Consider the following 27302-nt stretch of genomic DNA (forward strand, 5'->3'; position numbering starts at 1 on the left):
AGGGGGAAGAAGTGGGGAGGGGGAGGAGGAGAGGGAGGAGGAAGAGGAGGAGGAGGAGGAGGCGAAATGAGACTGACTCCCAGGGCGGGACTGGGCAGAAGCCAGCACTGCAGTTTCTCTGGCTCAAAACTAGGAGCAGGCCTAACTTCATTCCTTCTTTCTTTCTTTGAAGCGGGAATTGGGAAAGGAAGGAAAGACCAGGAGAGGGAAGGCCAGAATAGAAGGTCAACCAGGTAAAAGGAAGCGAGAGAGGCAGGGACGACTGGAGAGCTTTGGGTCCGTCCAAAGAGGTGCCGGCAGAGGCCTCTGCAGCCAGAAAGGGAGTGAGACCATCTCAGGGAGAGGGCACAGCGTGGACAGGGACTAAGGGGCCAGAGGAGTCCCCTCGCTGGGAAGGTTGGAGGAAGTCATGGCCACAGAAGGCTAGACATGGGCGTGAGAGGCCAGCCAGTGAGCTTTTTAAGTGGGTCTGAGGGAACAGAGTTGAGAATACAAAGGGCGACCGGGAGTGGCATAGACTTGTCTCCAAAGGATAGACTGAAACCATCAGCAAGAGAAAAAGCGGCTGATGGACAGCAGGAAGGAGCGGGAAGGGAGCTTCCAGGCCAAGGGTGTGGAAGGAGTCTGTCCTTCCACGAAGCAGAGGGCTGAGGCGTCTGCAGAGGGAGGGTGGGGTGTGGCTGGGGTTGAGGAGAGCGGCGAAGGCAAGGAGGAGCCCGGGTGAGTGCCACAGGAGAGGAGGCACACAGGGACCTGCGGGGCCAGTCCACACACAGCCGCGACTGCCTTTAACAAGGGGAGTGACGCGGAGAAGCCAGGGCTGAGGCTCGGAGTGGCAGGGGGGAGCTGCGTCCATGTGGAGAGGCTGGCCACTGCTCCAGGCTGGGGGAAGAGGCCAGCGAGTCTAAGCACGATGGACTTAGGGGAGGAGGGAGGGACCAGGGTCTGGGAGCCCCAGAAGGCCGAGGCAGGCTTGTGGGGAAGAGACAGGGGAGGGGCCGGGCTGGGCACCGGGGCCTGAGAGGAGAACTTCACAGCTTGAGGATGTCAGCATTCGGCCTTGTTCAGCTGCGGCCTGGCAGATGGGGAATGGAGACTAGCAGAAGGAGGTCTGAGTACAGGTGGCCAGGGTCGTGTGAGGCCACGTGCATGCCTTCAACCCCAACGTGTTGCCCTCCTCTGCTCGACTTGTTTGGAGAATTTTTAGCTGGAAAACGAGCTTGTATCTCATCATTTCTGTGAAGGCAATATCTGCCCTGATTTTGAGCATGCTAGAATACTTGAAAGGCACAAAGTTTGACAGAAGTCCTAAGAATCCAGGATGGACCCGAGGGCAAATACCCACAATGATGGGTGCCCAGGACCCATGTAGGCAGAGCCCAGGTGAATGTCCTTGTGCTCAACGAGCCGCGCGCAGGAGCCCGGGCTGCTGTGGCTGGTGCGGCGTGGGCCAGCAGAGCCCTCACGTGCCTGGCCTGCGAGGTCCACGGTGCCTCCATACTTACTTCAGCTCTTTCTTCACCTCTTCATAGTCAGCCTGGCCTTTGAGTTTTTCTTCCAGTTGCTGTAAAGACAGGACTTTTATTAGTGGTGATCCTGAGAACAGGTAGAGGGACTTCTGACACCTTCCCTGGGAATGCCCAGCCGTCCCCGAGAGGGGAGCCAGGCTGCGCGGACGCAGACGACCGGTGAGGACGGAGCCAGCGGCAAAGGGGCGTCTTTTGTCCCGCACAGTCTGGCCTACCCAGTGTGAGCATGGGCAATAGACCAGTTGTACGGTTGTAACATACAACTTAACAAAAGCACAAGGAAGAATCTTTACAGAGGCGGCAAACAGACGAGGAAACGTCCACTGTGTAATGAAATGCTGCAAAGTGCCAACAGAGGGAAGAGAAGCTTTCCTGGTGACTGAAAGGCAGGCTGTGGTTTTCACAACATACGCTAAGCTAGCTGACTCGTACCACTGGTTACCCACATTTTTGCTGGGGCCCCTGCTGCCCAGACACGAGTCCTTTGTTGTTGAGCATCGGTATCCAGCAGGCATCAGGAAAAGGCATTTGTACTCTTGAACTCCTGGCTGCTGAGAGTTTAGGAGCGGAGGCCTGCTCAGCTAGCTTCCCTGCCAGCCAGCCTACCCGAGTCCTGCGGGGAGGGCCCTGTTCCGTCTCAGGTAGCCCTGGCCAGTAGGGCCTCGGCAAGCACAGGTGACTCCCTGGCTCTCCCAGGGGCCCTGGGGAGTGATGGTACGTGTTCCCAGCACCATGATGCTCTGCCATGCTCCAGAAAAGTCTGAATGCCCACCGGGTGCTGATGTGGCTTTTCTGCCCACAGCCCTGCAGCCCGGGGAGCTTCCTTCCGTGAAGGCGCGTTTGGACTGGTCTGCTTTCGCCCTTGCCCGAAGGGAGCTCCTCGGGGAAACGTGGCAGCTCAACAGAGGACACGGGGACCTGGGAGAGGGTCCCGGCTGCTCCGTGTGTTTGCAAGCTTGAGGTAAGCAAACGCCACGTCCTGTCCACAGGGCATCTAGGTGCCTTTGCAGATTCTGTGTGAGCAGACATGACTAAGAACACTGTTTAAAGCTGCCAGAGAACATTCTCGAGTATGGGGAGGAGATGGCCATCTGAATCCCAACCTGTCTGCTATTTTAAGAATTCAGGTGTTCAGTAAACTTCATTTAGCCTGTCTTTTTCTGTTGCTTTTACTGGCAATTTCTCGCATGTGCATTTTCCATTGCATAAAATCGCTCTGCTCTAGTTCCTTTTAAAACATCTTGCCAACTTTATATATTGTAACGGCTTTTTCGGTCATAATCAAACAGGAGGCAGTAGGCCTCATTTTCCTACAAAGGATTCTCAGAAGGTGCTTATGAAGAAGTCAGATGGCAAGAAGTGCTCAAGAGCCAGCCCTCCCTTGCAGAAACTAGTCACGGTGTTGCTGGGACACAGATCACACGTCAGATTGTGGCATTCACTGCAGCTGGACGTGAAGCACACATAACCTTGGTCGTATCCAGCGAACAGAAGGCTGGAAGAAGGGCAGAGAGAGAGGAGCACATGCAGGGCTTCAGAGCCTGGAGTGGCACAGGCCAGGAAGGCCGATGGCCTGAACCTAGAGTCCAAGCCTGTCACTGACAAGCTGGGTGCTTTTGGGCAAGAAACAAACTCATCCACAAGATGGGAATAACAGTAATCATCGAGTCACACGAAACAAAGAGCCAGTGCAGATGCTGGCACCTCTGGGGCCTCATTGCTGCTGAGTTCATCACAATCTCCCCGAGGGCACGGCTACAGGTCTTCTTAAAGACCTGTGATAGGCCCTGATCAGAGAAGCCTTGAGGATTGGAATCTGTGCACAGTAATATGCCACATGATGGTCAGCAATGGGCTGCATATATGATGGTGGTCCCTAAGAGGCTAGAGGAGCTGACAGAAACCCGAACTATGGACTCTGATGCTGGCCCTGCAGGTCAGTGGGGGAAACGATGGAAATTCTGTAACTTCAGTGCTGGGGCATTATGTTATCCATGTGAAAAAAATCTACAAATAAAAATATACATACCAACTAGGTTTGTGTAAATATACACTGTGATGTTCGCACCATGAGCTCACCTAATGACATGTTTCTCGACTGTAGTTTAGTCAGATGTGACAGCTCTCACTGAAAGCAAACGGCTTCCGCTGACATTTCCGCCATATACCTGGGGCTGCTTAGTCAGGAACTCCCCAAGACCACTTCCGTAACCCTCTACTGACACTTCTTGTCAAGGGCAGCCAAGCAGGACGGAGTCTGGCGGAGGCTGCCTGACATGTATCCCGACCTGCAGAACACCTGTGACCCAGCCCCACAGAGGTCTCCCCAGGAACGACCTCCTGGGAGTGCCCCAAGTGGAATCTGCAGAGGTGGGAGAGCAGCAAGTCCCTGCGACGTGGGTCTCCCGCTGGCCTCTTGCTGGAAATGCCCAGTGGGAGAAAAGACTCCCTGGGGTTCTGCGCTGCAGACCCCGATGGAGCCAAGGCTGGCCCTGCCCGCCCACAGCAGGTCTGAGAGGAAGGGAGACAGTGGGTAGCCGAGGCCAGGTTTGGGGCTCTCAGCAAACCTGGGCTCCAGAGTCTGAGAGATCTTGGCTCTGCCACATACTTGCAGGGTGACCCTGGATAAGACTTAACTTCTCTGAGCCTCGGCTTCTTTATCTGTAAAATGGGGATACATGTACATAAGTTACAGTGCTTTTGTGAGGATTAAATGACATACTGTGTATTAAGAGCTCAGCACAGTGCTGGGCACAAGGCAAAGCACTCTGTAAATGCTGGCTACTATTGTTGCTGCAGTTGTTACTACTATTACCACATCCCTGGGAGGCGGTGCTGAAAGTGACTAAATGGGATCTGAAGGGACTCAGGCTCTGTGTCATCAGGGTCTCCGTTCCTGAAGGTCTCCAGATCCCAGCTGTTACCTCCCAGGGTCCCTACTAGGCTGCAGGTGCACATATCCCCAGAGCAGCTCTGGCTCTGGCTGTCAAATGCCAATGGGCAAAGGCAGCCCCATATCCGATGCCATGGAGGCAGAATTCGGGAGCTGGGTGACCTTCCTGCAAAGTGCACATGTCTGAGGAACACACATGGGCGGTATACAGAGAGGTGAGAGAAGGCCAAGTGACAGAGACCCAGCTGCCAGCCTGGTCCTGCCCTGGCTGAGGGTGACCTTGGATAACCTTAGCCTGTCTAGGCCTCAAGTTCCTTGTTTGATAGATAGGGAGGCTCAGAACTTACATGGGTTTTTAAAGGACAGTGTTGAGGCGATGTATGAACAAGCGTGGGCTGCTAAGTGCCAACCAAACACGACTGTGGTCCTAACACAGTGGAGGGCACACACGGTGGCAAGACCCAGAAGGAGCTCATCAGCTGCAGCCCGAAGCTCTGAAGAACGATCTAGTTAAAGTTCTTAAAATCTCAGCTAAGAATGAAATAATAAGAAAATTTACTTTTAAATGCGAACTGTTTTGATATACAACAAACTGGGCACTCAATTGATAAAAGATGTCCATCTTCACCAAGTTTCCAAACACGGTCCTCAGTCTTCTAGGGTTACCAGCAAAGGGACCCCGGCACGTGAGACGAACGCAAAGCTGGAGGAAAGGCCACGAGGCAGACACAGGGCCTGGTTGCCCGCGGTGCTCTCTGACGACTCACTGGCTCAGGCTGGGGCGTCAGCGTGGGGACCGTCAGCCTCTCTTGGACCCTCAGCGAGCAGCAGCCCCAGCTGACACTGCATCTCTGTGGTCCAGGCCTGTGCACGGTGTACCTCCTGGTCTACTGAACAAGGACTCTCCCCGAATGGGAACACCTGGCCTCCACGTTTCCTCAGGGTAAGGTAGCAGTTACGTAAAATTAGGGCCTACGGACCTGGGCCCTGGGGAAGAGCCCAGGAGGCCCTAGTGCCTGGAACGGCGAGTCTGTATCTGCCTGGAACCTTTCAAAGCACCGGGTGGGCACTGTGTATGCCCTGTAGGGATGCTGAGAAGGCAAGACGAAAAGAGACAACCCCCAAGGCCAGAGTAGGTTACATTGGAAAACTTGCTTGTTCCCCTAGATGCAGGGTCCTGACACCCAAACAGATTGTAGACTGGAGCAGGAAGGACGTTGGGGCTGAGGGAGTGTGGCTCTGGACAGGCAAAGGGCGGCTCTGCACAGCAAATGTGCCATCGGTCACCTCCAGCTTCCAGGAACTGTGACCCAAGTGTGATCCAGGCACAGGGCAGACAGAAGTCAACGCCTCAGACTGGGAGGGCCCCAGCTCAAAAGCTAAGTCACCAGATGATGCATATCGTGGTCAGTGAAGTGTGCCGTAAGCTGGGAACCGTCTGTAGGCAAAATAGCTGGGTGTATTCACCAAGTGATGGGGCAAGTGTGTTTTCCCAAGGGCCTTTACCACAGATTCCCACAAACGATTAGCTTTCCTAAGGCATTTCTGTAATGTCGACTGGCTTACGGCAGATTTATACATGTGTGTATGTGTGTGCACGTATATGTACATATTTTTTAGAGGCAGGGTCTCACTCTGTCACCCAGGCTGGAGTACAGTGGTGTCACCTCAGCTTACCGTAAACTTGAACTCCGAGGCTCAGGTGCTCCTCCTGCCTCAGGCTCCCGAGCGGCTGGGACTACAAGTGCCTGCCAGTACGCCTGGCTACAGTTGATATTACAGGGACCCGGAGTCGCGCCTGAGGCCCCAGCAGAGCCCCTTGGTTCCTGTGGGGCTGCCTGCCAGGGTGATCTCCCCCGCATCCCGCCTCTGCTTCCTGTGCTGGGCCCACGCCTGCCCTTCTGCCTTGCACCCTTTCCCCAACTCTGTGCTCATGCCTTGGAGACTCAGCCAGGACAATGCTGTGGGAGTCATGTCCCCTGGGCTCTCTGTGTTCTGGGATGTGTGATGTTAGAGCCTGCTCGTGCCATTCCAGAGGTGACTCTCCCTCCTCAGCCACCTGCTGGCTCGCGGTGGTGGCGAGTACAGTGGAAAAACTCCCACGGGCCACTGTGTCAGTGGGGCTGAGCCACAGGCGGGGCAGCTCCAGGCCTGGCCTCCACAAGATAATGACCACCGTCCTGCTCACTCACAGGGCAAACGGCAGATGGGAGACGGACACCAGAGCTCTGTAAACCAAGAAGTCCATAAATGCCAGTGATAGCGCCCTGGAGGCAGGCTCAGCACAGATGGGGGGAATGGGTGGGGATGCGGCAGGCATCGGAACCATGCTGCTGGGTGAGAGAACTGACTTACGCAGGAGGTAGGGTCTAGAGGGTGTTTATTGAGTCTAGAGCGTGTTTACTGAGTCCAGAATGGAAGGCACTGAATGAGTGGAGGGAAGTGGTTATCAGTCTCTTATCCCATCCTAAGGCCCCTGAGGACACAGAATCCTCCCACAGTGGCTCCATGGGACCTATCAGAACCTCAGGAGGCAGGGAGGCAGAGGGAAACACATGCAGTTTGGAAAAAGACCCTTGGGTGATTCTAATACATGTGCTCACCCACCCAGTAGGAAGCACTGATTGTTAAAGCATCTTTGGAAAACATAATTTCTCCCCATGGGAGACCTAGCATTCCTTTAGCTAGCCATTCTTACAAACACCATTTTATTCTATTTTTATATTCTGGCTTAAGCCAGAACTCACGCACGAACGCACATATGTATATTAGGGCTTCACTCTGCCAACCAGAATGGAGAGCAGTAGCATGATCACGGCTCACTACAATCTTGACCTCCTAGGCTTAAGCAATCCTTCTGCCTCAGCCTCCCAAGTAGCTGGGACTATAGGCGCACACCACCAACCTGAAGAATTTTAAAAACAATTTTGACAAGGTCTCACTATGTTGTCCAGGCTGGTCTTGAACTCCTGGGCTCAAGCAATCCTCCCGCCTCAGCCTCCAAAGTGCTTGGATTACAGATGTGAGCCACCAGGACTGGCTATTTTAAATGGAAACATCCATTTAAAATGGAAGCTAAGGGTAGTATTCTTTTCTGTGCTAGGTGACTGCCTAATTCTACTGCCTCTATATTAAAGCGTTCCAACAGAAGGCCACAGAATAGTTACCAAGGAGAGCGGCCTTGTTCAGGCAGTCGGGTTATCCCATTAATTACAAACATAGAATCTTCCCTTACAAGTAGCCCTGTGCTTGAGCACTTGTCAGACTGCAGGAGGAAACAACTCCCACTTCTGAGTCTGTTTCCGTGTGCATTTAAAGGTCAGGGGACGTACTACGACCTGTGGAGAGCGCCGCGTTTGTTGTGAACCCTGGCAAAGACAGACTGGTGAGCAGGCAGCTGTCAGGTATCCTCGCAGAATACCAAATCGAACCCAAGTGAAGGGAGAAAACCTCAGTGGCAGGAAGATGGAGCATTTCAGTGGGCTGGAGAGAGCATGCCAACTATCAGCCCCGACATGTATCCAGTTACAGAGAGTGCCACTGGAGCGTCTGGGGGAAACACCCTAACCACCTCAAGACAAAGGACTGCCCGCTCAGCCTCCTGCCTATGGGAGACGCCCTTTCCCAAGTGACCGTCATCAAACATGTTTGCATCCGTCTCAAAGATCAAGGACCCATTGCCAAATGTCCACAACCACCCACAAGTCCAAAAGCTGAGGGTTGAGTTGAAGCTGCAGTCCCCTCCCAAACAGCAGCCTGATTTGGGGCCCCGGACCCCATCATGTGTCCCGGGGTCTCCTAGAGCCGAGGGAAACGGCCCAAGAGGGAAAACGTGAGGGTGGGTGTGAGGGGGAGGAGAAAGCGGCCCTGTCTTCACGAGTACCTCACTGCTGCGGAGCAGCCATCAACGTAGGGCCAGGGGACAGTCTCCGTCGCAGAAGCATCAGGCAGCCCGTCTGACAGGCCTCATTCACAAAACCTTTTCCTAGTAATTGTATTCCTGCTTGGTTTAAATTTGGGACTGTAAATTACACACATTAGGAAAAATAGAAAGCCCTAAGAAGGTATCTCATTCAATTAACCTTATTCCTTTGGGGTGAGAGAGGATGCGTTCGCTTGGGAAGGTCTGATGCCTTTTGCATGTGGGGTTGATACCAGAGAAATCTTGACTCCCGGTGACAAGGGGTTAAGATAATTAAAATCAGAGAAGTCTTGTTACTAGAGGATATGTTTTGATTATTAGATCAGATGGAGATAAGGGAGCAATAATTTTGGAAGAAGTATTGCCGAATTGTTTCATTAACTGCACAGTATTAAAGAATTCCCCCAAGATACGTAAAGAACATTAATTTGTGAAACTGCGCTTCATTTTTTGTGAAGGCAAACATTAAAACCTTAACTGATTTAGAAGAAATTGCTCTATAATAAAGAACGTAAGGTCGACAGCCTCTTTCTCTTGTGGCTAAATGCAGGATGCATCTGAGGCACGGCCTTTCACTGGAACAAAGGAGGGAAAGGCAAATTATCTCCTAATAATGCCATTGCTAGGGTCAGAAATGGCCATAACATGAGAGATGAGGTTTAATCTAGGAATAAAAGATGAGTACTGGTTCTCATCGGGCAAGACACATGAGAGAAATCAGCCCATGGCTGATGCCAGCTGAGACCAGGTTTCCACCATCTCCCCAAAGTTGGCAGGGCATCTCCTCAGAGGGGTCTGGCACATGGCAGTTCCTCGGAAAGTGGATGAAATCCACCCCAAAGAGGCAGAGAAGAAACTAGCAAGGGAGGGCTGTGAGTGCCACCAACAGACATGTGAAAATTTAGTTCTGGGATAAATTTGGTCATGCGTCGGAAAGAAAATTTCAATTAAAAAAAAAAATCAAAATGGGTCTAACTACATTCTAGGATACTTTATGTCAGAACAACTTTGCTGAAAATTGTTACAACTAACCCTGCCCCTCCTGCATTTCATATGCAATGAATGCCCCTTACAACCAGTCACACGTCCGTCTACCTGCTCAGCACAGAAGTGCCAGGTAGGGGCAGAAATAGGCCCTCGGGCAGCAGGGGTTCCTGCTGGAGTTAGTCTCCCGCCTGCAGACCCTGCCTCCTCACTTGTCAAGCAAGATACCTCCCAGAGCCCCTCCCAGCTCTGACACCTATGGGCCTAGGGTTCTAGGACCCTCTGCAAATAACACTCGCTTCAGCAGATTGTCAAGACCTCCAGATGGAATACTCATGTTTTAATATATGAAAAATGTTCTGGCTTCTCCATTTGGGGCACAAATGATGTATGAGAAGGGCCAAGAGGATCTCGTGGGGGAGGGAGACCAAGCGTGTGGCTCTCCGTGCCGAAGCAACACTGAGCTTTGGGCCAATGGGGTAGAGCCTGGGACAGACGAAAGAGGTGCTGGCTATGGGACATCCTTCAGCAAGCTCAGACATGACCTCAATGGACCTCTGGGTTTTTACTGAGCTCAGGCCTTGAAAAAGTCAGAGTTCAAGTGCACCAAGTCCTCTGCGGGGGCATCCGTAGAAAGCCTGGAATGCTAGCAGAGCCAGGTTCAGGGCCGGTCTGTGTAGACGGCCTCTGACTTTGACCAGCACTCTGAACCCCACACGAGAAAGCACACACAATTTCAGGCCGAGCACCAGACACTCAGTTGTGAGAGCTCTCAGATGATAAAGTGGTATGAAGGCAGGCACCAGAGGATGGGCACTTCTACCTGCTTCTACCAAGTGCCAGGGATACTTGTGCTGCATGCAAGGAGTGGCCTGTCAAGAGGGCAATACCATCTACGCCAGCACTGATGGTGAGTACCCGGGCATCTGCTTGGAGCCACCTAACAGAGGCTATAATTGGCAGAGGGTGTGTGTGTGTGCGTGCGCGCCTCTGCGTGCGTGTCCAGCACCCTCCCTCCCTCGCTCCCACCCTAGGAGGTGGCCCACGGGCCCTATGGCGTCCTTACTTTGAGTGTGCTGTTCTTGGCACTCAGCTGCTGCTCGAGCTGGGAGATCTGGCTGGCCGAGTTCTCCCGCAGCTTGGTGAGGCTGCCCTGGAGTCTCTGCACATCCTCCACCAGCTGGGCGATCTCCCGCTCCTTGGCGGCCAACTCAACTTCCAGGCTGGAGCGGGTCAATACCTCTATGGCCTGTTCCTGGGGAGGAGAAAAGACATGACAAAACTGCACTGGCTCTGGGGCAGGTATTCAGGGCCACTGTGCTGGCAACTGAGGCAGAAACCACAAAGAAGTCAGGGCACAGGCGGTGAGCTCATGGGAGGATGTCCCTTCCTGCTTGGACGTCAGCGACCAGCCCTTCCTCCCACTCCACCTTCCTCTCTACACAGTTAGCTGCCACCTGGGTGTGTACCTTGGGCAGATACGCACTGAGCAGCCAGCGTACCAGACACACAGCAGTGAACAAGGCAAAAGGCCTGTCCTTGCAGGGCTGACAGCTGAGTGCAGATGGGCAGGATGGGCCAGATGCAGAAGATACACTTAGTAACAAAATGTGACAGCGCTACAGAGAGCTAAAGCCAGGGAGGGCATGGGAGTCAGAGGGGACTGAGGCAGGAGGCTGCATAGGACAGCCTGGAAAAGTCTCACTGACATGATGACGTGTGAGCAGAGAACTGGAGGAGGTGCAGAGGGCTCGCTGAGAGCCAGGGAGGAGGGAAGAGCACTCCAGCCAGGGAACGGCAGGCTGGGCAGCTTGGAGGGGGGGCATCTGGAATGTGGGTAAAGCACCCAGATTTTCTAACCCCAAGCTGGGATTTAAGGTCCTTTGCATTCAGTATTTAATCATCCAGAAGCTAGAATATTGTTTGACAAATTGATTCTTAGAGTTAGCATTAAAAAAAGTTAAAAGATATAGGAGATATATATTTGGCATTTCTTTGCTAAGGAACCCTTGTGATAACACGTTAAAAAAAAATGATTTCTTTCTTCCCCCAAATGCTCATTGTAGAAAATACACAAAACAGAGAAAAGGTATTTGGCTCTTGAGTAGTTCTGGAAGCTTTTCTGTGGGGTAGATGCACTTCTAGGCATGACAAAAGGGGACGGGGGTAGAGAGGGCAGGGCTACATGGCATCTGTGACAGAAGAGACCTGGGGGCAGCTCACGTTGTAACACAGAAAGCCACCGTCCTACCTGTTGTCCCCCGTGAAGTGCTCTGCTTCATGTCTTGGCCTTGCCTGTACTGGGGGGAAAGTGGCAGCTGTGTCCTGGCTGGTGGGTGTGGCCAGGCCATTCCATTCGCAATGTGCTTGGTCACGGGTTTTCACATTTGGGGACAACTGGCCACCCGGGGAAATAGTTTTTCGCATCTCTCTGCTGGAAAACTAAGGCCTTTACCATTTAAGTCTGTAAAGTTTTGTGAGCAAAGAAGCGATTGCTTTCTGTTTCTCTGATTTGTGTGATGTTGTGAAGTGAGCGGCTCGGCCTCCCTGACCTCTGGCAGACGGTGGGGGCTCGGGGCCCAGTGAGCATCTCCTGCCGGCCTGTTTACAAGGCACACACTGTCCAGAGCAGCTCCATTCGGCGTGTGCTTACGGCCTACTGCCAACTCACAAACTGTTGCCGGTGCACAGCAAGGCAATTACTGCAATCGAGAATAAGTGTTTAGAAACTTTTATAGCGATCTGGCATTTCGGTGACATTTTAAATGTCTTTTATAAAACTATCAGTCTGCAACAGACTGGAAATTTAAAAAACAAAACAAAACTGTCCATCATAGAGTTTGGAAGGCACCGGCCAGGCCCAGCGTCAGGAGCCTGGGATGCGTCAGGAAGTTAGAGTTTAGTGGAGGTTCCAGAGGACAGCACGTGGAGGTGAGCCTTGCGAGGGAAGATGGAGAGCTCAGGAGGGCGGCCGGGCCTCGGAGGGGGAAGGAGGCTCCTCATCAGGGTGGGCTCCAGGGGACGGGCAGGGGATGCTGCAGGCCGGCACGGAGGCTGGCAGGAACAGGGAGCAGAGTCTGAAGAACCACCACCCCAAGAGACTAACCTGTGAGGGAGAGAGCATGGGGGCACCTGATGCTGGACGCGCACCAGAGGTGCCTGGACGTGTGACAGCGCCCAGGGGCTCCGGGGGAAGAGGGAGCATGGGCTGAACCGCCTAAACAGCCTTCTGTCCTGAGGGTCCGGCCACCAACATGGCTTCAAGGGCTCTTGGGAAAAGGGTCTGTGGAACCAGCCAAAGCGAACCTGGGCTTTATAAAGGGAAGCAAGTCTAAGGGGTTCCAGTAAAACGTGTCAAAGTGCTGCCCCTGGACCCAGTGTGGGCAGTACTCAGAGGGCCCTGGGCTCAGCTCCTGGGTCCGGTCAGACGAAGCGACAAAAGCTTGGCCACATCTAGCACTCGAGACTCTTAAGGATGTGCTGAAGCCTGTGTGGGTTCAAAGAGGGCTGAGACCACTGGCTCCCTCTTGCTTGTCGAAGACTTAGCAGAATCCTCTGGGAGCTTTAGAAAACGTACAGGTCTGTGCCTTACCCTGGAACCTGGGATTCAGGGAGCCTGAGGCAGGGCCCAGGGACATCCTTGGTGATTCTGATGGGGCTCAGGGTCAGGCCTGGCTCGGACAGGGAGGACATGACACCAGGCCTCGTGGGCACCAGTGCTGGGGTGGTGACCCTTGGGTCTGTCTCAGCATGAAAATTCCCATGGCTCAGGGTTTCCAAGATGGATAAGGGGGTTCTCCACTCCTTGAGGGGGCTGGCGGCTCAGGAGCCGGGAACAGATGCATGCAAATGTTTGGCAGAATCTAGAAACATTGTGAAAAATGGAAGATGGCAGTGGAGTGTTTCCAAAGGGAAAAGTGATGTCAAAACAGAAGTCACTAATGTCCTGACCTATCACATTTTGTCATGGGACCCTATTTGCCTCCTTCGCTCCCAAGGTGCATCAGTGACTCAAGTCCTCTTGAGGCTGGAACACTGAGGCTGAAGCCAGGGAGATGACGACGCCCTCGTGTCCCACAGTCACTTCCCCCTGCGTGAGAACGAGGTGCGAGGGCACTCCGCACATGGGGATGGTGAGCCTAGGACCCCGCCAGGGAAATGAACCCTTGGAGTCGGGGCTCCTCTTAGTTTTGTCTCCGCTCCGGGGAGAGACGTGGGACAGAGCTCAGTCTGACTTCTTTTTCTCATTGTCACCTCAGTTCCTGCCACACCAAGAGGGCGAAGTCACTGGATCCCACCGGGTGGATTAACCCGATAGATGGATCTATTTCCCAATATTACGGCTGCTTTAGGCTCAAAGAGGTGGCCTGGTGAGGTGCTCCAGAGCCCGGAACAGACATCTGTCAGTGTGTTACAAAAGACTCCATATATGCTGCCTCATGCAGTGCCCGCGGAGGAGGGGTGGGCTGACAGAGGGGAGAGGGTGAGTTTTAAGTAGGATAAACTTGGGTTCACATTCCAGCTTGATCATTTGCTAGCTATGTGGCCTTAGGCAAATTATTTCACTATTCTGAACCTCAGTTTCCTTACCCCTAAAATGACGAGAGCTTCCTCTAATGCCTGTGGTGTCATGAGATAGATATGAAATAACTACATCAATCCCCAGCATGGCTGAGACTCGGAGTAGGAGCTCGCTGAGTGACCGTTCACCTTCTAAAATTGCCAATTCCTCTGAGACACCCAGCGGATGTCTTGGCTTTTGCTAGATCTATAGACTCTACTGTTTCTCTGTCACATTCTGCCAGCCAAGGCCAACAGACCGTTTTTCCGCTGGCTCCGTTTTCTATGTTTGCTCCCCAACTAGCTGGCGCTGAAACCCACTGGCTGTGTGGGAATGCACACCCAAGGGGAGCCCTGCAGGGCTGCTCCGGGGAGACTGAACCACTGCCATGTAAACACGGCACTTAACTGATGATGAAGTGTTCAAGCACCCCGAGGACCCACAATGGCCCCTACCTGTGAAAACATTCATTTCCTCTTGAAATGTTTTGGTTGCTGCGTCCAGGATGGTGCCAGGATTCTTTTCAACCAAACACTGAGCTCTGGAGCCCCGGGTAGACACATGAGAATGGACTGCTCCCTTTATGGTACCAAGTGGACCACAGAAGCTGGAAGAAGCCGCCAACTCCATCCCCAGGGCTGCCTCCCACCCCGGCCACGGCATTGCATCCAACCTGTCTGGACTTGAAGGGGAACGGTAACAGGACGATAACAAGGGGACATTTCTATAAGAATTAAGTCCCAGAGTCCATGAAATATGAAGGATGTGATAGCCCCTTTAACGGAAATCTTTTCTCTATATCCTGAAATGTTTAAGTCATGTCTTATTTAGTGTTGATTAAAAAAATAAAAACTAGAACCCATTCTCGGGGGGGTCCTAACACTGAGACTTTGCTCTAGGCTCACTCCTGGGGGATAATTAAAAGCTCAGGTCTGGGACATCAGGGGCCCCAAGTGGGTCTTGGCTTGGCTACAGAACGACTGCTCTGGGGTAAGGAGTCGACATTCGGGGAGCCTCTGACTCCTTGTCTGTATCAAGAAATGGCATACTGTGCTATTTTACGGAATGGAGGAAATGATGGTCACCAGGACGACAGATGCATTATGACGGTGGCCAGTTTCCCGACGAGATGGCACTCTCCCTGCGATGGGCCTTGCCTTGTGCCTTACCACAAGTGTCTACCACAAGCCCAAGCACACAGTGAGGGGGCGACAAGTCTTCGTGCAATAAAGGATGTCCACAACTGAAGTGTATTCCTCACAGTCTGTTAGAGCTAGAGGGGTCTTAGGATCACTTATCCTTATTTAAACATGGGGAAACTAAGGTTTTTAAGTGAACTAGGGATGGAGTTGAATGCCTGGAAACCAGGGGATCAGAGATAATGGTGCCAATCACAGTGAGAGTAATTGCTAGAACACAAAAAGAGTTACTGAGGTCTTGACATGGGCCAAGCCTTGATCTAAGAGATTTTGTTCATAAGAACTTCCTGAACACTCGTAAAACCCCTTTTTACAGATGGGGAAACTGAGAATCATGGAAGTTGAGTCTCTTGCCAGATCACCAGCTAATGTGGAACTAAGGTCTGCATCTAGGCTGCGGCTCCAACATCCCGGGTCTCAGCTCCCTGTGCTGTTCCACATCACTGCACAGCACCAAAGGAAGAGGCTGAAAACCAGTAGTTCAAAGCCACTTTGACCAACCTGGGGAAGTTCTGGTTAAGAGCTCTCTGGGCTACTTTTAGAAAATCAAGCTGTTAAAGGACCAAGACTTGTGGCTTGCTTCTCCCAGAAGCTGGCACAGTGAGTGAGATTCTGGCTATTATGCAACCCAGAGCAGGTTATTATGACCTCTTAGGCCCTCCCAGCACACTGTGAACTCTTACTCACCCTGGAAGGACACATCCAGGAGAACAAGCCCTCAGCCTCCCTGCATCATTCTGGTGAGGCTTCAGTTTCGGGTCTCTACCCACATGCCATTAGCGCCTCCCCAGGCCTGGCCAGGAAGCTGTCCTCATCCTGCCTGTGTCAACCCGCCTCTAAATGTGGCTCTGGGTGGACGTCACGCTGGCCTCGAAGCTCCCATGCATCACTGGCAAAGCTCATCCTTCAACTTTACCAAGTTCCAGCCCCAAAGTGATACCAGTATTCCCCACCAAGAAAGCAGGACTGCTGATGACGTGACTCCATGCAGAGATGTTAAAACACAGAGAAGAAAGCAGCTGTAAGACAGAGGGACAAGGCCGGGCAGGCAAAGTCCCCAGGGGCAGGGCTACCCACCACGTCCGGCGCCTTCTGGATCTGTGAGGCCAGCTGGAGCGAGTGGTTGGCTGACGAGAGCTGCTCCCTCAAGGTCTCCGCCTCTCTCTGCGCCACCTCTGCCCTCTGAAGGAAATGAAAGGGGCGAAGAGAGAAAGTACATTCAGTTTAACAACTGACAATTATTACAAGAACATTCATCAATTCATGCCTGACTGACTGTAATTGATTTTCCTAAACACTCAACCTAATAAATGCTAGCAAAAAACAGAGAATGTGATGGATTTTTATTTTAAACAGTACAAGGAAGAAATAATTGAGCGATTATGACAGTAATTTAACGCTAGGAGCAAGGAATCCCCTGCTGATAGTAATGCTCCGGCCCACTGAATTTCCCAGACTGAATAAATACAAGTGGAAATAGAGTCTTTTGATTCAATTTCTTTCTATTCTCACAAACCAAGAAGATTTTATTGCAGGATTACTCCTGGGAGTAATTCTCACGGGTAAACAGTGAATTAAAGACACTTTGGCCATTCTCTTCCTAAAAGCACGCACAACGTTGTGGTTGCTTTCCTCAGCAAGTAGTGCCACGAATGTGCAGTGTCTAAGTTGCTGCTCCTGTGAGGACACACACTTAACCCTCTGCCCAATGTTCTCATATGTCGCCGCTGGCATTTTCAGCCGGTCAGGCCCATCTGGGACCAGAGGCAGAGTGTGTACAGGGCAGCGCTGGGGGCTGCGGGAGACACGAGGGAACCCTTCTGTCCTGGACAGGGAAATCTCTGCCCCAGGTGAGCAAGTGAGGCTTTCCCACTGTACCGCAGGGACAGGGTGACCCAGAGCCTGCCACCTGAGTGGGCATCTGGGAACAGAGGAACCAGGGCAAGTTACCTAGGCTCACTGAAATGAGGCCTGCATGAAATGGCAACACTGCCCCTTCTCAGAGGCCTTGCGAGGATCCATGGAAGTGTACAGAACCCACACAGAAGTCATTTGTGAATGGCCTTGTCCTGGCTTGATCCTTATGCCTGAGACAAAACCCCAACACAGGTGGGAAATGGCAGTTTCCACACTGGCCATGTGGGCTGACAGGAATGTTCCACTTCTTTCTACCAGACTTACAGTCTACTAATAGGAGAGACTGACGAGGAAAGCCTGGCCAAGCGAGGGCTCCGGCACGTGCTTTCTTATTTTGTGGTGTGACAGCACGTGGCCACTGACTGCTAAGAAAGAACTCATGAACAGAAAGAGGGAGCCAGCCGGCCCCGGAGCTCGCTGATCAATCTGGGAATATGAGGAATGGGTTTGGCAGCTTGAAGCGATCCTTGTGGCAGCAGTCTTGAATCTATCTGCTCTGTGTACACACCAATTAGGAAGCTTCTAGCAGTTCCGCCTGCCAGGGCAGTACTGGTGGCGCCTGCCTTGCTTCTTGGGAGCACTTGGAATGGCGCATCACGCTCACTCACGATGCGCCTGGCCAGTCCTTTCTGCCCAGGCAGTCACCTCTCCCCCTTTCTCCCACATGGGCTCTAGAACCAGCCGCCAGGAAAGGCAGCGACATGACTGGAGTGGCTGAGAGGGCAGGGGTGACTCTGGGTCATGCTGACTGCTCGACTATTGAGGCTGCAGAAAAATTTCCTCTTCAAAGAAAAAGAGTTCCCCGAGTTTACTTCCAGATGTGCCCCTCCAAGTTTTCTGGATACTCACGTCACAGTACTGAAAAGTTTATTCTTCCCTGCCCTTGCTAGTCAGCTAAGCCCTTGGACATAAAATCCCGATGACTTTGCTAGGGATGAGGTAGATTTTGACGTATTTTCCCCAGTCTCTTTGACTAGGAAAACTATTTCTTACCTAGTGAAGTGGTTCTGGTAGTAACCAATGAAGTGGCATCACCAGCACCCCAGAATGACCAGAGCCGGGAAGGGCATCCAGGTCATGAGGTGTCCCCAGGGGCCAGCGAGGACCTCAGGCATTTAGCCCTTCAGAGCAGACACTATCGCATCAGAGGGCGATGGCTCACAGAGTAAGTAAGTGATCGAGTCATTGAGGATTTCGTCCTCAGTTTGCATAATTTCTGCAGAGCGTTTGCATTTGCACTCAGTTCCAAGTTCATGTACAGAGTCTGTGGCCTATCCTTTGGCCATCACAGCCTTTTGTCACTTTTGGCTTGACTTGGTTGCTTCAGTGCAACTTTTTTTTCCCTTGAGTTGGAGTCTCACTCCATCGCCCAGGCAGAAGTACAGGGACATGCTCACAGCCACCCCAGCGTCGACCTCTGGTGATCCTTCTGCCTCAGCCTTCCAAGTAGCCGGAACTATAGGCATATTCTACCATGTCCGGCTAATTTCTTGATTTTATTGTAGAGATGGGGTCTTGCCAAGTTGCCCAGGCTGTTCCTTAAACCTGTGGGCTCAGGCAATCCCCTCACCTTGGCCTCCAAAGTGCTGGGATTACGGGCTTGAGCCACCACGTCTGGCCTAGTGCAACTTCTAGATTTCACAGTTATTTAGGATACATAGCCTAAATGCATCCAAAAAATGTAAAACCCACAAACAAAGAGTTGAGGTGGCTAGTACAGTTAAACACGCACAAAGCAGAAGAATTAAAAATAAAAACAGGCCGAAGAGCAATTAAGAGAGGGAGAAGGGAAACAGATACCCAGATCCAGCTGGGATGAATTGGTTCCTTGCTGATAACTAAATTTAGCCCACTGTTGGCAGCAGCAACAAAGGGTGCTGTGCTGGGTCAGTGTATAGTGTCACTTGCATGGAGGCGCCTGTGTCCTCCTGAAGACTACCATTCATCCCACTGCAGTTTCTAGACCTAGAGCCCCAGACACAAGGGCTGTGACTGCCTGGACAGTCCACTCCCGTTTCACCATCTGGCTACCTCCCTGCTCGGGCAAAGCCAGGGGCTCAGAGCCCACCTGGAGAGTCCACTTGGATACAGCAGGCTGGTAGGAGCCCACTTTATGACATTTGTGGTTGCCCACCCTGAGAAGGGTGCCTGACCAAGCCTGAGTGGCTGTTCTGAGATCTTTCTTGCTGACTCTGGTCTATCCTCTGTCCTCTGCCGAGAAATGAGAAAATGCTCGAAACACAGAGGCAAGTCGAGATGGAGGGCGCATGAGTGAACGAGGGCACTGCTCACCTCGGTGGTAACCCTGACTATGAGGATAGAACAGCCACTTGGCAAGATGCCTGACGACCCCAGAGATCACACCGAGCCCATGTGGTGAGGGGCTCCAGTAACTCTCTCTTTCTCTCTTTTCTAAAAGTACAATTCAGGGCCAGGCTTAGTGGCTCAGCACTTTGGGAGGCCGAGGCTAGTGGACTGCCTGAGCCCATGGGTTCGAGACCAACTTGGGCAACTTGGTGAAACCTCATCTCTACAATAGATAAAAAATTAGCTGGATGTGGTAGCACATGCCTGTAGTTCCGGCTACTTGGAAAGCTGAGGTGGGAGGATCGCTAGAGCCCAGCAGGTCGATACTGGGGTGGCCATGAGCATGCCACTGCACTCCAGCCTCGGCAGAGTGACTCCAACTCAAAAAAAAAGTATAATACAGGATTAGGTATACAAGTGGTCATCATATACGTTTGGGCCTCCCTTTGGTTCCCATTTGCCTGGTTTGAGATCAGGTACTCTTACTGATGTTATGTGCTCCATCCCCTTCTTCTGGCAGTTTTTGGCTACTATCAATTCCTTCCTTACAGTATTATGGTAAATGTTCAGGATATGCTTATGAGTGAGAACATATGTGGTATTCAGTTCTTTGTTTCTGTGATAGATTACTGATTATTACAGAGAAGTGAAAGAACTTTACGATGAAAACTACAAAACACTGCTCCAAGAAATCAAAGAAGACACAAACAAATGGAAAAATATTCCATACTCATGGATAAGGAGAATCAACATTGTTAAGATGTCCATCCTACCAAAGGCAATCTACAGATTCAATGCAATACCCATTAAATTACCAGCAGCATTCTTCTAAGACCTGAAAACGACAATACAGAAATTCATATGGAAACACACACGACCACAAAAATCCAAAACAATCCTCAGCGAAAGAAGCAAAGCAGGAGGTATCACACTTCCAGACTTTAAACTTTACTATAAGGCTACAATAATCAAAATAGCCTGGTATTGGTATAAGGACAGGCATATAGACCGATGAAACAGGACAGAGATTCCGGAAGCAAAACTTCAATTTCTCAACCAGCTCATCTTTAACAAATTCTCCATCAACAACCATTGGGGAGAGGAGAATCTATTCAGTAAATGGTGCTGGGAAAACTGGCTGACAACATGCAAAAGATTGAAACAGGTCCCTTACCTATCACCATACATAAATCAACTCTAAATGGATCAAAGACCTAAACGTAAAACCTCAAACTATAAGTATCTTAGAAAATGCAGGAGGCACCTTTATTGGAATAGGCAACCAATTCCTGATCAAAACCCCAGATGTACTAAGAGAGAAGATAGACAAGTGGTACCTTGTTAAACTGGAAAGCTTCTGCAAAGCAAAAGAAACCATCAAGAGAATGGGGAGACAGCCCACACAGAACGAGAAAAAAATATTTTCTAACTATATATCTGACAAAGGCCTATCATCCAGGACTTACAAGGAACTGAAACGTGCCAAAAGGAAAAAAAAAAACCAGCCCCATTAAAAAGTGGGCAAAAGACATGAATTGACACTTGTCAAAAGAAGGCATATGGGCAGCCAACAGACACTTGAAAAAGTCCTCAGTCTCAACAATTATCAGAGAAATGCAAATCAAAACCACATTGAGATACCACCTAACCCCAGTAAGAATGGCCATCATTAATAAAAACAAAAAACAACAGATGCTGCTAAGGATGCAGAGAAAAGGAAATGCTGCTATCCTGCTGGTGGGAATGCAAACAAGTTCAGCCTCTATGGAAAAGTGTGGCAATTCCTAAAAGAACTAGAAATTGATCTTTCATACAACCTAGCGATCCCCCTACTGGGAATATACCCGGAGGAACTCAAATCATTCTACAAAAAAGACACCTGCATATGCATGTTTGTGGTAGCACTATTCACAACAGCAACAATTGCTCTTTTTTTTTTTAGTTGGAGCCTCACTCCGTCGCTCAGACTGGAGTGCAGTGGCCGCTCCCGGCCACCGCAGCCTCGACCTGCTGGGCTCCAGCGATCCTTCCGCCTCAGCCTTCCAAGTAGCTGGAACTACAGGCGTGCGCTACCACGCCCAGCTACTTTTTGATTTATTTTAGAGACAAGGTCTCACCGAGTTGCCTGGGTGGGTCTCGAACCCGCAGGCTCAGGCAATTCACTCACCTTGGCCTCCCAAAGTGCTGGGATTACAGGCTGAGGCACCGAGCCTGGCCGCAACAATTACTCGTTTTGGCCCCTTGCATGTGCCTTCTCAGGTGATCCCTAACCCTTCCTTCATCTTGAAGAGGAAGACTTGTGAGGGGGAAATGACTAGAGGCTGTGGGTGGTCTTAAGCTAAACTCTGCCTCCCCTCAAGGCAGCAAGCAGCTAGTGCTGCCTGTTTCACAAGTTCTTCCTGTTAGGATCAGCCGGCAGATACGGAGACGGTTCCCACCATGAGACACAAGAAGCGTCAGGTCTCGAGGGAAGGCGAGGGAGGCTGTTCTGCTCCTTGGGCTGGTGGCACATTTGTCACTGGGTGGCTCAGGGCAGGGCAGCTTGAACCATGGGTTCACAGTGTGGTCCCCTCGGGCCAGAGGAAGGCCCACGGGAATCCCCTCGCCCCACTCCCCTTAGTCCTGGGATGTGAACACACGGCATGGACAGCTACTTCCAGGCACTGAGGCTGAACACTCTGATTCATGAGATGGGGAGAAACACCTGGGGAGGCCACGGGGAAGGGTGGGCATGCAGAGGAGGCCGAGGCCGGGCCTTCGGGCAGCTGCAGCCTGGCGGGCCGAGGGTCGGGGGTCAGGCCTGGAGAGCGCACCCAGCCCGGTGCACAACAGGTCCCCAACGGTGGAGAGGGGGCTGTGGCGAGAAACTCCCCTGGGAAGACCGGTTTTCTTCTCCCCTAAAACCAAGGTTGCGACAGGAGAGTAGGCCCTCACTGCTTTCCCTACAGGGCAAGCTCCTCTGCCCCATTTACCCTTTGAAGGTATGGCCTTGGGGTCCCTGGATTTAGAAGGGGCATTTCTGACCCAATCTTCTACCCTGGGTTTTGTCTCTGGTCCTCCTCTGCAGGCACGGACATTAAAACCGAGGTTCAAGGAGACCAGAGACAAGCAAGTCCCTAAGGGCCGAGGCAGCCCGTGAGTTGGCACTGGGCGAAGTCTTAGCCCCACACAAGACTACAGAGAACACCCAGGCACCCAGAGGTAACTGGTGCAGTGATCTGCAGGGAGGAGGTCAGAAAGGGTGGCCATGGTTGGGGATGGGAAATATACCAGCACGTGCCCCAAGTGATGCTGCATGAGTAGCCGAAGCTCCCATTCAGATCCCCTGTCTGTTTCTGGGAGTCAGGATGGCTACTGATCTGGACTTTTTCCATGAGGTGGCCAGGCTGCAAGCTGGAACCCACATATCCCAACACTGCTTGCCACATCACGATTTCAGGAAGGCCAAAGAGCACGTTCCCTACCTCCTCCTGCCACGAGGGCCTTCCTTGCGTGGCCCGTGGGCTCTCTCCAGGCCTCGTGAGTACGCCTGACCTGGGCTGGGAGCCCAGTGGATTACAAGGAGAAGCCAAGGTTCTCAGGAGGCCTGAGGAGCAACCAGAGTCGTGTGTGTGGCTGGCCCTGCAGAAAGGGCCCTGGGCTCAGCCGTGTGAAACCTTGGCCTTGCCTCAGCCTGTATGAGGAGCTGGCACCCCAACAGGATCTGCTCAGAGCAGGTGCTCAGAAGACGTGCTGAGTGAATGGAGGCACCGGTGAGCAGGCCGGGTCACAGTGGAGCGAAGCACGGCCCGACTCCGGAGATGGGGAACGGGCCCTGGGAGACCCGGGTTTGCTAAGGCCACATGTGCAGGGAACGGTGGGTCTAGACTCCAGCTGAACGCCTTGACTCCAAACACGAAGACCCTGCTGAGGAGCACGCCACCCCCCCGGCGAGCGCCCCTTGCTCTGGATTTTCCCTATACTTGGCTCCGCCTTCTCAGGGAGGTCAAGCTGTGGTTTCCAACTCCAACCTTGGCTTGACAGGTCTCCCACCGGGGCAGTCCTGCGACATAAAATCAGGGAGGCTAAGAAGGGGACAGCTCACTGAGACCACTCCCTGCTGGGGGTCTCTGTGCCACCAGCACTCAGATCAGCACGACTCTGGGGTGGGGCCGGCCAGGTGCAGCCCAGACAGACCACTGCAGGGAAGCTGGGAGTCACCAAGGTCCCCAGACAGGGTCCCAGGTACAGTTCCAAGTGCGAAGTGTGGCTTCTCATTTACCATGAGGCCTTGAGAGCCTGGAACCTGCTCAGTCACCGATAAGGACAGTGAGCCTGAGCGCGAGGCTGCCACGTTCAGCCAGCAGGTGTGAACGAAGCGCATGCATCTGGCAGAGGTGGACTGAGCTTCCACACCCCACAGGAACACGGGTGCTTCGGCCACAGGAGGGAGCTTCGGGTTTCGGCAGAACACTGACTACAGACCCAGCGCAGAAATAATGCCGTGGGCCAGTGAGCTAGTAAATTGCTCCTGGGGGTTTCCCGACGGGAAAGGCGTGGGCTCAGATGTCTGCCACCAGCGTGGTGTGGGCCCCCCCCTTCCTGCCCAGCCACTTCCACCTCATCTCCACAGGGACTGCCTCGCTTCAGGCCCGTGCCACCTCTCCCTGTCCGGTCCGATGGCTGCCTACTGTGCCCCTGGCTCTGCCCTCTCCACTCCCGTCTGCTGTCCAGCATTTAGCCAGAGTGATCCTCCTAGAACTCAAGCCACCCAGGATCCCTCATGGCTCTCAGGATGAACTCTTCGGGCCCCTCCTACCATTCTCTGACCTGCACCTCCGACTGAACTCCTGAAGTCATGTGGTACTCCTGCCTTGGCTTCCCGAGTAGCCGAGACTACAGGCACGCACCACCACGCCCGACTCCACGGTGATTTTCTCCGACCTAAAGGCTCAGTCAGTGTCCCCTGCTTTCCTTTAGACTTTCACCTCCTTTTCCCAGGGCTTCCGTCTTTCCTACCTGGATGTTCTCTTGTACCAGTGGGTTCACCCGTATCTTCACAGAATCCTGAACTTTAGGATCAAAAGTGACCTGTTGAGTCATCTAGTTCAATCCCTCTTTCTGCCCATTCCATGCCTGATTCCGGATCTCATACTCTCTGCGAAGGCTGGTCCAAATCTGCTTGCATAGGTCTGGTGGCAGGAGCTCATTCCCTCCAGACCGAGCTTTCTTTGGAGTGAACCCGGGAGAACCAGACCCAAGAGGAGTTTCTCTGCATTGGGAATAGTTTCTTCCCCGCAGCCTCCAGGCTTGGCCATGGTCTCCTGGAGTCTCATAAAACGCCTGACCCCGTCTCCTGGCTGGCCCTTGAGAACTGAAAGGAAAGAATCCACAAGGTCCCTACCCTAGCCATGCCCCTCTGTACTCTTTCAGCAGCCCAAGTTCCTGCAACTATTCCTCTTGTGCTTAGTGTCAAATTCTGGCTTCCTTCCCTGCTGCCCAAAGATCAGGAACGTCCCCACAACTCCTCGTTTCTTTTGTGTGGGGCCCTTCCCTGTCCTGGCCTTGAGTGGCTCCCACGCACTCCAGGGAACTGTTTTCCTCACACTGTGGCGCGCCTGGTGCAAAGTGCAGTTTCCCGGGCACGGCCTAACTGTTGCAAGTGAGTGGAATCACCACTCTCTTCGTTCTAGAGACTCGGTGTCGTCCAGCGCTACCACATCAGGCTATGAACTCAGGCTGAGCTGTGAGTCGGGACTCACCTATACTCCCCGAGTCCCACCACGCTGCACCAGTGCTGCACCGGGGCAGGAGGCGGGACTGGACATTCTCCAGGCCACGCCGTGCTTTGCGGCAGCGATACAACCACCATTTGTTCAGGTAGCAGCTTCTCACGCCGGCATTTCACCTCTGACCCTCAACACAGCCTCACAAAGGAAGTATTCGCTATCATTCCCTCTCTCCCAATCTTAAAAAAAAAAGCAGCATTTTAAAGTGTGGTAAGACATACAAAGCCTCACATTTCCCATATTCACCATCTTTGAAGAATGGCTCAGCTGCAGCAAGGACGTGGCGCTCGTGCGACACTCTCCAGAACGTCTTCCTCTTGCAAGACCGAAACTCCGTTCCCATTAAATCACAACGCCCCGTCTCCCTTGTCCCTGGCCCCTGGCAACTGATACTGTGCTTTCTGTCGCTGTGCCTCTGATTACGTAGGGGCCGTCTACAGGTGGAGTAACACAGCAGGTGTCTTCTTACGATGGGCTTATTGCCCCTGGCATAATGTTCTCCAGGCTCATCTTTCATTTTTTGCAAGGCAAATAGATCTTAAAAAAAGAGGCTAAGCGGCCCATCAAGGCCACACAGTTGGGATGTACCGAGTTAGCCCTTGACCCAGGTGTCACTTTGGAGTTGGCATCTTTCTCTACGGCCCGGTCTGGTCACCTAGGATCCAGTGAGTGACTTCAGCACCTTGAAGAGTGTGTCAACTCTGCCAAACCTCTTTGGTGCCCGGGGACACCTCTGAGCCCAGAGCCTGCTCTGATGGTGCAGTGAGGAACCGTCTGACTCACCGGTGCATCTCAAGGCAGGCAGGCCCAAGACTGGCCTGGGCGGGGTGGAGGAGGGGAGGCGGAAACTTGAGAAATACCAATGGCAACCCTGCGACTGAGAAGGTAACTCCTTCCAGGAACTACTTCCGATTGAAGGCCCCTGCAAAGCCGGGCGGTGCAGACTGGGTAAGAGCGAAGGGCCAAAGTCGAGGGGCTCAGCCAATAAGGCCTCTGTGAGGCGCAGCAGCTGTGCTGGATGGCCTGCCTGTCTGAGACATGGTGGGCCAGGACGGCAAGTGCTCTGTGTTCCTGTTTCTGGGGCTGGTGCTCAAGAGCCCAGGCTCTAAAGCCAGACTCCAGGGTTCTGGTCCCGGTTCTGCCACCGACCAGTCGTTGACTGCAGGCTCCTCACCTGTAAGATGGGAACCATGACAGCACCAAGCTCAGTGGGCTGCTCTGAGTCTAAGGGGTTCCCGGCAGGTGAAGTGCTTGGAGCAGAGCGGCCAGCTATTCTATCGCCGTAATCAGACTCTGAATTAAACCTCAGGGGATTCACCTCGTATGCTCAGCTGAGTGCCCTTCACAGGGCAGGCTCGGGGCCCTCAGTGACCCACAGAAGAAGTCTCCTTGCTCCAAGATCACTCCCATGCAGAAACTGACTTCAGGTTGCTTTTATGGCCAAGGAACTGGCTAGAATGTTCTTCCAGGCTGGGCGCGGTGGCTCAAGCCTGTAATTCCAGCACTTTGGGAGCCTGAGGCGAGAGGATTGACTGCCTGAGCTCAGAGGTTCAAGACCAGCCTGGGCAACTTGGTGAGACCTCGTCTCCACAATAAATCAAAAAATAAGCTGGGCACCGTGGCACGCCTGTAGTTCCTGCTACTTGGAAGGTTGAGGCGGAAGGAACGCCGGAGGCCACGGTGGCCGTGAGCCTGCCACGGCACTCCAGCCTGGGTGACAGAGTGAGACTCTAACTCAAAAAAAAGGAACGCTCTGCCCCAAGCTGCGGGCAGGCACCTGTGGAAGTCTTATAAAGTGGCTGTGGAGATCTGAGAAGGGCTTTGATTCCACGCAGGCGGCGCTTGCCTGGGTGGTCTGAGGCAACCCGTGTGCTGTTCTTGTGCCTGTGGCTGCCCAGCGATGCAAGAGTGGGGAGAGGCCACAGCCTGAGGTCTTCTGGGCTACGACAGCACTGGCTGCCACTCCCTGCAAGTAAGAGAATAATTGCGGGGCCCTCCTTCTTTTCAGAGCAGCAGCAGCATTTGCTAATGCAAAGTGCTTTACGTTCTGGAGTCCCTGGGGAAGAAAGGGGTTTTCGGGGTGGCTGAATTTTCCAGGGAGCTGAGCGTTTAGAACGCCCGAGCGCCGTGTGCCTGTTTTGTATCGAACACTGTGCTGGGCCCTTCCCAGGAAGCCTCTCTGACTCACAGGAGCAGCCGACTGGGAGCTTCTCCAGAGCAAG

The 27302-nt window shown here is 52.7% G+C and overlaps 1 protein-coding gene across 1 annotated transcript in view; it reads right to left on the reverse strand.

The window, feature by feature from the left end:
• LOC103262502 (homeobox protein cut-like 1) overlaps positions 1-27302 on the reverse strand; it is a 290353-nt gene that overhangs the window by 60708 nt on the left and 202343 nt on the right. The window contains exons 12-14 of the mRNA XM_021713407.1: positions 16166-16270; positions 10395-10583; positions 1506-1564 (exon numbers count right to left, since the gene is read on the reverse strand). Of these exons, the coding sequence (XP_021569082.1) occupies positions 1506-1564; positions 10395-10583; positions 16166-16270 (353 nt within the window). The remainder of the gene's footprint in view (positions 1-1505; positions 1565-10394; positions 10584-16165; positions 16271-27302) is intronic.

Source organism: Carlito syrichta, unplaced genomic scaffold (genome assembly GCF_000164805.1).
Source record: "Carlito syrichta isolate Samal-C Ts95f unplaced genomic scaffold, Tarsius_syrichta-2.0.1 Scaffold304518, whole genome shotgun sequence".
Classification (NCBI taxonomy): Eukaryota; Metazoa; Chordata; class Mammalia; order Primates; family Tarsiidae; genus Carlito; species Carlito syrichta.